The following is a 12,390-nucleotide window of genomic DNA, read 5'->3' as shown; positions in this document are numbered from 1 at the left end:
TCCCCTGTGGAGTCCTTGTGCTGCAAACTACCACATCGCACATACACTCGCGAAGCCTCACATATTGTGGTCTGTTGGTGAGGTATTCAATGGTCAATGCAACCAGGTGGCAGTCTACACCAGCTCCTTCCAGCCTCCCCCTGAGCAGTGATGGTTGGATCATGTTGAAAGCACTGGAGAAGTTGAAGAACATGAGCTTCCAGTATGCTCCAGATGGGAAAGAGATCGATGGAGCAGGTAGATGACTGCGTCCTCTGCGTCCATCCATTCAAGATGGCGGCGCCCCATTCGGCTGTGGCTGCACGGGCTCGCAACAGTTATGATCAAAATATGCTGCCTAAGATGGAAAAAACAGTCAGAAATCTGAGCAAAATTCTTGTTGGAATTCCGATCATCCAGTGACTTCGGCTTCATAGATACAACCACTCTGGAGTGTTTACATAGCCTCAGAGCGCTTCGCCGGCAAGCCCCAGGGGCCTACGGTGCAGTGGACTCGCCTAGCAGCACAGGCCGACAGAGATCCAAGTGGAGGCAGTGTGACCAGAGGCAGAGGCGCGGATGCCTAGGTGAGCTAACAGCTAAGCTAAAAGCTTTATAATAATAAAGCTATAAAACGCTGCTTCCATCCATCTTCCTCTCCAATGCTCGCTCCATGGAGAACAAAATAGATCATCTGCTGTTGGAACTATCATCGAAACAGGAGATGAGGAACTGCTGCGCAATGATTCTGACAGAGACATGGCTAAACTCATCAATTCTGGACAAGGCTGTTAGCATCGAGGGGCTAGCTACATTCCGTGCTGATAGGAGCTGCACACTCAGGGGGTTGGTTTGTGTATCTACATCAACAACAGCTGGTGTAATAACACTAAGTACGTCTCAAGCTATTGCTCACCGGACATTGAGATTTGGCTGTACACTGAGGGCTTCTTCATTGCTGCTCGGGATTTTAACCAGGCCAACACGAAGACAGCTCTCCCACATTACCACCGGCATGTGGATTGTGCATGACATGTTTAAGGAAGCTGCCTCTTACAAAGATCACACCAATATAGATGAGTATGCCATGTCTGTGTCAGCCTACATCAACAAATGTGTGAATGACATAAGCGCCATGAAAAACATCATCACCTGGGCCAACCAGAAACCCTGGATGACTGTGGATGTACGAAAAATGCTAAAGACACAGAACTCAGCCTTCAAGTCTGGAGATGCAGAGGCACTGAGAACAGCGAGAGCCAACTTGAACCATGCCAGCAGACTAGCAAAGCGTGCCCACAGCCAAAAAAAAACCAAGATTTTTTTCCCTGACGCCACCAACACCAGGAATATGTGGCAAGGCATACGGGCTATCGCAAACTACAAGATAGCCCCTCCTGCGTGTGATGATGATGCAGACTTCCTCAACAATCTCAACATCTTCTTCGGGAGGCACTCCTGCGAAGAAAGCTGTTCCCTGGCTGGATGAAGAGACACTCTGTCTCAACACAGCTGATGTATGAAGGTCTCTGAGGGGAGTCAACTCACGGAATATACCTAGATGGGTGCTCAGAGAATGTGCAGATCAGCTGGCTCACATTCTAACAGATATTTTTAACACCTCATTGTATCAAGCCAAAGTCCCATCATGCTTCATGTCTGCCACCATCATCCCAGTGCCAGTGGAATCTCAGACCATATCACTCAACGACTTCCGGCCTGTCGCACTCACTCCCATTATGATAAGTGCTTTGAGAGGCTGGTAAAGGAGTATATCATCTCCAGACTCCCTCCCACGTTCGACCCCTTCCAGTTTGCCTTCCGGCCTAACCGCTCCACTGAGGACGCCATCTCCTCCGCTCTACACCTGAGTCTTGCACACCTGAAGCAGAAAAACACTCATGTGCGGATGATGTTCCTGGACTTCAGTTCAGTGTTCAATACCAGGATTCCAAAGCATCTGGTAGAAAAACTGGGACCCCAAGGCTTCAGCAACCCCCTGTGCTGCTGGCTGCTTGACTTCCTCATTGAAAGACCTCAGTGCAGGTCGGACAGAACACCTCCCGTGTCATTACCTTCAGCTCAGGCTCCCCTCAGGGCTGTGTCCTGAGTCCTCTGCTGTTCAGACTGATGACTCACGACTGCGCCCCCAGGGCTGCCACCAATCACTTTGTGAAGTTTGCAGATGACACAACAGTGGTTGGCATCATCAGGGATGACAACAACCTGGCCTACAGAGAGGAGGTGAGCAGCCGGTGGGCTGGTGCAAAGACAATAACCTGATCCTGAACGTGGATAAAACCAAAGAGATCATTGTCAACTTCAGGATGAACCAGCCCAGTCACGCTCCACTTCTCCTCAACAACACAGCTGTGGAGGTGGTCAGCAGCAACAAGTTCCTGGAGGTGCACATCACAGACGACCTCACCTGGTCTGCGATTACCGCATCACTGGTCAAAAGGGTATAGCAACACCTGCACTTTCTGCGCAGGATGCGGAGAGCCCACCTGCCCCGGCCCATCCTCACTACCTTCTACAAAAGCACCATAGAGAGCTACACACAATTGTTTTGCTAACTTTTTTTTCAGTTTAAGGTTCTTGTGACAGTAGAGCTTGACTTTCTGTACAGGATAACATCTGAACCATGCTCAGTCTGAGTGGAAATATTTCCCACACCATCAACATCAGATGACCGCAATGGATCAGTGAAAACATTCTTACCCTATCATTTGGTGTAGCCCATCCAATGCAGTGGCTGAAGTCTGTACATACAGAGAGGCTCTTCTGCATACCACTGCTATAACTGGTGGTTAGTTGAGTTATTTTTATCCTCCTGTCCATTCTGGCCATTTCCCTCTGACTTCCCAATCTACTCAATGAATGTTTTTCTCACCAATTTCTATAACCTTCAGAGAATCAACAATTAATCTATCACATACATGTAGATCACTTGAATCACATAATTTGGTCTGAACATAGATGTTTGGTCTGAACAACAGCTGAACTTCTTGACCATATCAGAATGCTTTTATCCATTGGGTTGCCGCATTGGCTGTTTAGATGTTTGCATGTGACTCATGCAAGGTGTATAGGTATACAGTAGACAATAAACATTGACATTGTCATATATGTTAGCAACTATGCAAAAGGAAATTACAATACATAAATGGAAGTATTAAAAGAGTGACTGTGTGAATGCTTTATTTCCACCAGCGTCTCATCACACTAGTCAATAAAGAAAAATCATGATTTACTCAGGTGTATTTTTGTGTATTGTGTCTACTTTCAGGTGTGTGCGGATCACAGACACTGGTTTGGGCTACTTGTCCACCATGTCATCATTAAGGAGCCTCTATCTGCGCTGGTGCTGTCAGGTAACAAAAAATTCACTCACATGCATGCACTCAAAGATGTAATAAAGCATAAGATGAGTTCACCAATTTTTAAAATCCCACATTGGATTTTCAAAATGCATTTTAGATGAGCAGGTGTTACACTATTTGTCATGTACCAAGCAAGATTCCAGCCAAGGAAAAACAACTTGGCAGTGTACATGAACAGTATCTGATACCAGCAATATATTTCAAACAAGTTGGGAGAGGTGCAAAAAAAGACTGAAAAGTTTTGGAATACTGAAAAAACATCTGTTTAGGAGTGGAGAAACTAAACCCAAATCACACTCTGAGTGGAAAACTATAAACAAAAGGAGCACCATAGAGTGGGATGAGGCGAAACACAAATGCTGACGAGGCAGGTAGGCACTGAAACAAAAAGCACATATAAGTGGCAGTCCATAAAAAAATCCAATGCTTAACTTACAAAAACCAGAGCACACAACAGAGGAACTGGTGAAATGCTTTCAATACTCACACCTGGAATGAACTAGGAATCCAGGAAGGAATCAGGACAATCTGGCAACAGGTAGAGCCAAGAGTTTTCCGTAAAATACCCCACCGTAATCAGGCTGATGTGGGCCAGCTGAGTGCCAGGACACACCCAGCTAGACAGACAGGGAAACAGACAGACAGCCAAATAACAACAAAATTGTTAAGTGATAACTCAGTTTAAGCCCAGAAAAGTCTTAACTGCATTATCTCGCAACAATAAGATCACACTGAAAACACTTAATGCAGCCTTGATATTCATTATGAGACACTATGAGACAGTCTGCCGCTTGATTTTAAAACCTGCACACGTTCGTTGGATTCATTGGACAATTAAAGATCATGATTACAAGAAAACACTTGCCCTTTTACTTGTTAGTCACACAGTGACAATGATATAGTGGTCTTTAATTGGAATACTGTGTGTGTGTATGTGTGTATGATTGAAGGTGCAAGATTTTGGACTGCAGCATTTGTTTGGAATGAGGAGTCTTCGGCTATTGTCTCTTGCAGGTATGAATTATCACTATATCTTTGCCCTGAGAAAGTAATATATGTATATGTATGTGTGTGTGTGTGTGTGTGTGTGTGTGTGTGTGTGTGTGTGTGTGTCTGTATTTTATCCACACAGACACACATGCTTTAAATATAAAAAACATTAATCTTTAAAAAATGTAAAATGTAAAAGTAAGTAAAATACCAAGAATAAGTATATGGTAAACAGAATCTAAACTCATATGATATGTAAATTGTGTATGTTAGTTTAATTTGGTATTTCAATTACTGATGTGTCCTCAAATTCATCTACTGAACTCATAGTTCTTCAATATATTCAGACCTCTCATGACAAGCTATCAAGGACCTCAACAACAAAGATACCGCTTTACAGAAAACGGTATCTTTGTAAATACTAATACTACTACGAACTACTAATTAACTAAGTTTTATGAATTTAGTCAATAAGTACTTATAAAACACACAAGTCCACTTGTTTTTATTATTATTATTATTTCTTTTATTCATCAAATCTTGTATCATTGTGGCTGGTGGATATGCAATTCAACCAATTGCAACTACCTGTAACACTGCATCAAAGAGCATGTTGCTCAGTGGTGTGACCCGTTCTGGAGCCCTATAGTGCCATCTAGTATCTACACCACTGGTTTAGAAATACAGGGCATGTATAACGAAAAACCGCACTTAAAACTTGTCAACTTTGCACTGAAGATATCTCATCATCTTTTTATCAGATTGTGATTGGAACCTGGTAAATGAATCATACATTTTTCAATATACTCGTAAGCCTCTTTTTTAGCAAATAGGGAAACCGTCCTTGGAAACTGTGTAAAAAGGGCTGTCAAAAAATATACTTGCTTGGTGATTAGTTGAACCATCTGTCTATCATGGGTCAACTTCAACCAATCTTATCAACGAGCCACATGTTGTTGTAGCATAACTCTTGCTGAAGCCAGCTGGGAAAAGAGCAAAAAGAAAAGAAAAAGGGGAGAATGAGCCAAAGGTGAAAGGAATGAATCAGGTGAGCTTCAACATTTTTGTGCGGAAATGGGATATGTTTGAGGCATGGGGCCCGTTTCACAAAGCAGGTTTAGTGAAAACTCCGAGTTTGTTAAGCCTGAAATGAAGGAAACTCTGAGTTTTCCGTTTCACAAAGGGAGGTAACTCAAACCAGAGAAAGAGGGGTAACTCTAGCCTGTTTCACAGAGAGGGGTAACTTAAGCTCTCGTTCAGTTACCATAGTAACAGACTCTATGAACCTAACCTGGTCGGGACCAGGTTTTTCTCAATGAACCTCGAGTTTCTCTCTGTCTCCGCCCTCTCCGCACACGGTATTTGATTTCCTCATTCATTCGTCAGCAGGCGAGTTTTGGGATAACATAGTTCTGCCGTCTGTTATTTAAAAAAATCAGTCAGTAGGCACTTTTTTTCACTAACATGGCATGTCCTTTTGACAACGATCCCGTGGATGAAGGTGCAGCATTACTGCGCAGGGAATTAAATATTCGTCGGGAGATGGTTATCAGACCGCGCATAGATGTTCTGGCATTTCCAGACAATTATGTTTTTGAACGGTACCGTTTCACATCACAGTCCATCATCTACATACATAACCTAATCCGTCTTTACATTTGCAACATTACCAGCCGGAGTCATGCTCTCACATCCCAGCAGATATTGTGTGTTGCGCTGCGTTTCTTTGCGCAGCATTATGTTGGTGATAAAACAACTGCACAGTCAAACAGCCACTTAATATTTACTTTATAATGTAACACATGATCAAAATGAGGTACCCCCCATTAAATTATGCCGTGTCTTACCTGTTTGAACAATGTTTTTATGTTTCATCTTGAGCTGCTACCAAGTGCACTTCTCCCCCGCGGGATTGCACCTACATGAAATAAATTAATGAGCTACCATTCAAGCAGTTTTCCCCTGTAATATTATTGTGATTGCAAAGGACTACATTTAAACTTACGCATTGACCCGAGCAGCAATGTTCCCCCACGCCGCCTCCCTCTCTTTTGCAGCTGCAGCGGTGTTACACTTTTTTCTAAAAACATGCTCAAATTCGTCGTATGAGCGCATTAAGAGTTCGAGTTCCAGTGGGGTAAAAAACGCAGCCCTCCTCTTCCCCGTCGCCATGGTGACTCGTCGAATCGGGGCTCCATTGATGTTGGCTTTTTATAGTCGTGGTGCACGCGCTTAACCCTGAGTTAACCTACTCTGAGTTGACTGAACTAACTCAAATCACCTGTTCTGAAACCGGAAACTCGGAGTTTCCTATCTCAGGCTAGATCAACTCAAGGTTCAGGATTAGACTCGGAGTTTGTTGAACCTCCTTTGTGAAACGGGCCCATGGTCTTTGTTCCCAAGCCTAGTTATTAAACTTCATTTAAAATGAAAACAATGCCAGCCCGTTAATGCCAGTAGTTCCTCATAGGATGCTGGTTGGTCTACACCACTGTGGTTTGGCCACAAACACATAACTTGAAGCTTGGCAAAATGGATGCTCGGTTCATGTGTTCATGGGTGACCTTGTGTGATCTTGTGATCTCGTGAATCCAGCTGCCTCACAAGGTAAGAAACAGGATAGAGCTGAAAATCTATTGATAAATAAGAAAATCGTCAAAAATATAATCTGCAACTATTTTGAAAATCAATTAATTGTCAAAGTCATCTGTCAAGCAAAGTTGATTTTCTGCTTTGTTTGTCATATGTGATAGTAAATTAAATATCTTTAGGTTTTGGTTGTTGATGTAACAAAATAGGACATATGACAATGTTGGGCTTTAGAAAATTGTGATGGGTATTTTCACAATTCACTGATCTTTTTTTGACCAAATATGAATTGATTAATGGAGAAAATAATGGTAAAGTAATAAAAGGATTAATACCGTAAGTTGTTACTTGTAGCAGATTCGCTTTTGTATAATTTTAGCTGGATTAGTACCCTTCTTATCTATGACTTAGCCCACAGCTGAATATTATCCTGCCTGCTATGTCCCCTCAGGTTGCCCCCTGTTGACCACCACTGGTCTGTCAGGCCTCATCCAGCTACAGGAACTGGAGGAGCTGGAGCTCACCAACTGCCCCGGAGCCACTGCTGAGCTCTTCAAATACTACTCCCAGCACCTGCCCCACTGCATGGTGATCGAGTAAGACCACTGAACCAACCAACTGATTGCCCTACTTCTACTTTCCTCCTCCTTACTCTTCCTCACTCTTTTAACAAATGCGAGCCAGGAGACTGAACTGCTCCTCCTGTACAACACCATTACTCATATCCTGCTCCCCTAACCTGCCCCTCTAACCCGCCCGTCTTCCTCTGTACCCCATTTGAGTAGACTGACCCACAGGTGGACAGAGAGGCGGGAAGGCAGATGATGGTAGATGCCAGACCCAGAGGATGATGGGATGGTGTTTGAGTTTCTTTTAAGACGATACTGGGGTGAAGAGCTTGGTGTGACGTCTTGTCTGACAGCAGGTTTCTTTTTCAGAATCAACTAAAGGCTTTTGTTTACAGATGAGAGCTTCTCTAAAGACTTTGGTTTTTTTTTTTGTTTTGTTTTTTTTTTTTAGCTTAATGGATTCTGAAGGGAGTGACATGCTCAGATCCGGATTCAATGTAGAGGAATTAGGAAAAGGGAAATGAAGGCTTTTGTGTTTGAGCTGATATGATGGAACTCATACATGTGCTCATACACTGTAAACGCACTCACACACATAATGCATATGCATATAGTAAGTGAAACACATGTAAGTCCCCAAGACCATGAGTACTGATGTTTCTATTTCCATCATGTGTAATATAACTTCTGTTATTCTTTTTCTCAGAAGATATCAAAAGTTAAGTTTTCTCTTGTTTAGAGACAACATATGCCAGCTGGAGAAAATGGAATCAGAGAGAATTATAGATGCAGTTCGGGAAGTAAATGACAGGGATGGAACTTCTCTATCTTGCTATTTTTCTCCCTTCCTCTGTTTGTGAAGTGTGTGTCATGGACTCACAGGTTCCCATCTTTTTAGGATACCACAACCTTTTTCCCTTTCTCTGTCTTAAAATTTTGAAAAACAACAGTTTGCAGTGTTGGGAGTTGATTGGATCATTGTTTGCCATTTTTCCCCTTTTCTTCTTCATTTTTTGATGATTTAATTTACACATCTGGAGGATAAGCTGTTGTAAACTGTGAATGTTGTGTTTTAAAAGGGAAATGTATCACTGAGGAAATGTATCACTGAGGCAGTGCAACATGAACAAGTCAGTCAAATGAAAGCAGACTGTGCAGAAAGTATTTGACTTTAATCCTTGAGAGTTTCTGATGGGGATTTTCTCTCAAATGAATAATCACATAGCATCATGAATAGACAATGAGGTAGCTGTGGGGCTTAAACTGACAGTGAGGACTTGACATTTCTGGACTCAAACTAACAAAGAACTTTAATAATAATAGCAGAGGCAGTTTTGCAGGCAATCTTTCTGTCGATGAGTTAGTTCTGTCCAAATTTGGGGGACATTTGGTTTTGGAGTTAAAATCTTCTTCCTCCTCTTTCCATCTTTTAAATGCTAATAGAAACACTGCATTGTGTGACCCCCTTGACTAAGGTGAGGTTACCTCAAAGGTAAAAAGTGAGACTAGGGGATTTCAGTATTTAGTGTTAGAGCAATTAATACAGTGTCCACTACAGGCCAGGGTCTGAAATGAACAGGAGCTCAGGGCCTTTGTGATAGGGCAGTTTTTAAAAGACAGTTTAGTTTGTGGAAATTTGACTAATTTTCCCTATAGCGAGAGTCAGAGAAACTTATAAATGGCCTTTTTATGTTTATAAATCATATTAATCCTGGTCTAGCTCAAATAATTGATGTTAATGGGATCATGTAACAGTTTGTCTCAATCCTCAGCCCTGCAATCAATGGCTGAACTAACTGCACTAAATGCTTGAATGTAAGTGACACATTACAATTTCATTTACATTATAGTGATCCTAATATCACAGACTTAAAACCACAAATTGCCTTTTAAAGGCAAACCAGGCTGTGGAGGCACATAAAATGTGAGCAAAATAATAAAATAAGCCAAAGAAGCTCCCATTGTTTAGGAGAATGCTTTTGTTGGTTTTTAACCAGTTCACATTTTATTTGTTGACTTGACAGATGGGATATGGTTGATGAAACAATATTTGTCTTGATGAATATTTTCACAATATAGTGGAGCATTTTGCAGTAGCCTTTAAGACGTGTTTATTCTCCTTTTGTAGGTTGAGTGGGAAGGACACCAGCATGTCAGGGTTTAAAAGCAAGCGCTGATGTACATAAACACTTCAGTGAAACAGCAGTTTCCAATGTTAAAGACATGAGGACTAATGCAGTATACCACCTCTAATCTAAACAGCCATTTGAATAGATGAGTCTGTTGTTGGGGGTACACAGGCACAGGTACACCTTAGATTCCCATACACATCCATAAACTGAGCTAAGCTAGGCTAAGCTTTGCATTCAATTTAAGTTTGCACCACTACATGAATACAAAAAGGCATTTGAAAGTGTGTCTGACTAGGGGTAAGAAGGAAAAATAGTACATTTTCCCATAAAGAAAAGTCTTTATTGAACATGGAAATAAGTTACTGTTGTCACAATGGATAAACAAATAACTTCAAAGCCAGTGGTTGTGTTTCTTTCATGCAATCATCTGATATTGAAAGGAAATGAACGAGCCCAACAGTGAGATACTGTGGTGCTTTTTGCCTCTTTTATGTCCTCAGATGTGCTGATTGCCAACTGAAGGGGTTGATCAGTGTCAGCCTGTATTAGGTTGTGCCAAATGCATTTGCAGCAGTGCATAAGCTGACCAAGGACTACACTGAAATGGACTGGATGTGCACTGTATGGACATGGCAGACCATGCATGTTTTTAATTGGTCTGCATTTTGTGTTTCAAGAAGGCTAATTTTAGAGGTTGTTCTGAATTTCTTCATTGTACATAAGTGTATTTATTTATTTATTTATTTATTTATTGAGATTGGTGTCTTACATGATGTATTTATTGAAGAGACATTTTTCAGAGGACTTTGTTTTATGAAACTTGCTTGAAATTTGGTCCTGAATTATCTTATGTTGTCTTATGTTTATTTATTTATTTATTTTATTTTCTGACGATTCAAACCCCCAAGTGAAATAATCTACCTATTACACATTTAACATACACTCTTTTTGACACCAGTGACCATTAACATCATTAAGACTGACTTAAAGTTTTTAAATCTTAATAATGCACAAGAGTATATTTCCCTCTGTGCAAATGTCTATCAACTTTGTATTGCTCTTGGGTCCATAATGAAGCATAAGGGGATAAACAATGGTGAGAAGTTATATTTACTGTGATTGTCCTAAATGTGGAAATACAGAGTATGACATACATACTGTAAATGCATTTGAAATCTGAGATTGACATCTGTCACAGCTAAGCAATGTTTACACTGTCTACTAAAATGATTTGAAATGAATGAGCAAGATCTGATACGGAAGATAAGGATTCTGCAGAAGCTTATTATTGACAAAACTACTGAAAAGAAAAAAGCAACCCAAAACCGTAAAACAAGTTTTCAGCATGATCCACCAAACTACCTTTATGTGACCACAATTATTTATTTGAATTAATTATTTTGTTCATAATAACTGAGTGAAATTGCTTTCATTATACAACCTCATTTTAAATACCGGTATTGCAGAGTTGTCAATAATGAACTGACTGAAGTGGATAATTAATCCCAGTCCAACTCTGTCCCCTTAAAAACATACATTTCCATATGTGTTTTACATAAACTGCGCTCTCAACCCATGAGTTACAATTTGATTGTTGATCAACATAAATGTTTTTGCTCTTTCACTATTTTTGCTTTTAATGAGCTTCTAAAGGATTCAAATGTAAGTTTACATATCATGAACTCTGACATGCACAGTCATGCATTTCTCAGCTGCAAACAACTAACAACAAACCTTTCCAATGTATATTTTCTAAGGAAAATAATTCCTATCACTTCTTTTACTGTCTACAGTCTTTGGTCTACATCTGTCATAATTTTGTTACAACCCTTGTACAGCACAACTTTAAGTAAGCAGTAAAATAAATACTGACATTTTACTGATAATGTAAAATTGGCAGAATCTGTGTGTTCTTTTGGTTTCATTTTGTTTAGCCTGCCTGTGCCTATACTGAACTTACTTTGACTGAAGATCATCGATTTTTGTGCTTTGGTACCTGGAGATGTTCTAGACCATTTGAAAAAACATTATGCCAATATCACACCAACATGTCTTTTTACAACAACCTCTAGAGTCAGATGTGATCTCCAAGTGGTTTGGACTTGTGGTAACCATGGAAATGAGCTGATCTTGTGGAAAGCTGTGCTGTTCACACATTCATTATGTCAGTATGTATTATTAGTTATTATTATTAGTTTTCCTGCAGCTCTTAAGCAAATAAAATGTAATGTTGGAAAGTAAAGTACATGGTGGACTAAATAACAAACACCACATTACTCATACATTTACTGACAATATGCATCATTTGATAAAATATTTTTAACTCAAGGTCCACTTACTGTACAAGCTTTTTCTGGAGCTCTCAACAACAAAATCTTGCTAAAGTGAGGTCACAAGACCTAAGTATGGAACTAGACTGTAGTGGACAGACTGAACAGGAAGAAGATGGTAAGTAATTTTCCTTGACACATGTTTGTATGAAGACTGACAGAAGCATATTGACCACAGTATTCGGGATTTCCATTCACAGACCAAAATCTCATGGCATCAAAGATCAGTGATAAGGACCCTCCTACACAGGGCACAGTTGTCACTGAGGAGGAGGACAGAGAGAGATGGAAGAGCAGCAGGCATGCTCTAGGCCAACAGGTACAAGGAGTAGAAAATGAGATTCCTGCCTTGACTTCAGACGAGAATGAACATTGGTAATTCAGGGACCTCCAAAACTATTCTAGTAGTACTCCCTTT

The 12,390-nt window shown here is 40.7% G+C and overlaps 1 protein-coding gene across 1 annotated transcript in view; it reads left to right on the top strand.

Annotated features, from left to right (window-relative positions):
* Positions 1–11,535, top strand: part of fbxl16 (F-box and leucine-rich repeat protein 16) — a 117,517-nt gene extending 105,982 nt beyond the window's left edge. Inside the window, exons 6-8 of the mRNA XM_076751843.1 lie at positions 3,269–3,353; positions 4,313–4,376; positions 7,393–11,535. Of these exons, the coding sequence (XP_076607958.1) occupies positions 3,269–3,353; positions 4,313–4,376; positions 7,393–7,541 (298 nt within the window). The 3' untranslated portion in view covers positions 7,542–11,535. The remainder of the gene's footprint in view (positions 1–3,268; positions 3,354–4,312; positions 4,377–7,392) is intronic.
* Positions 11,536–12,390: the final 855 nt, after the last annotated feature.

Source organism: Chaetodon auriga, chromosome 16 (assembly GCF_051107435.1).
Source record: "Chaetodon auriga isolate fChaAug3 chromosome 16, fChaAug3.hap1, whole genome shotgun sequence".
Lineage (NCBI taxonomy): Eukaryota > Metazoa > Chordata > Actinopteri > Chaetodontiformes > Chaetodontidae > Chaetodon > Chaetodon auriga.
The sequence above is the reverse complement of the archived record's forward strand: the minus strand, read 5'-3'. Positions and strand labels throughout refer to the sequence as shown.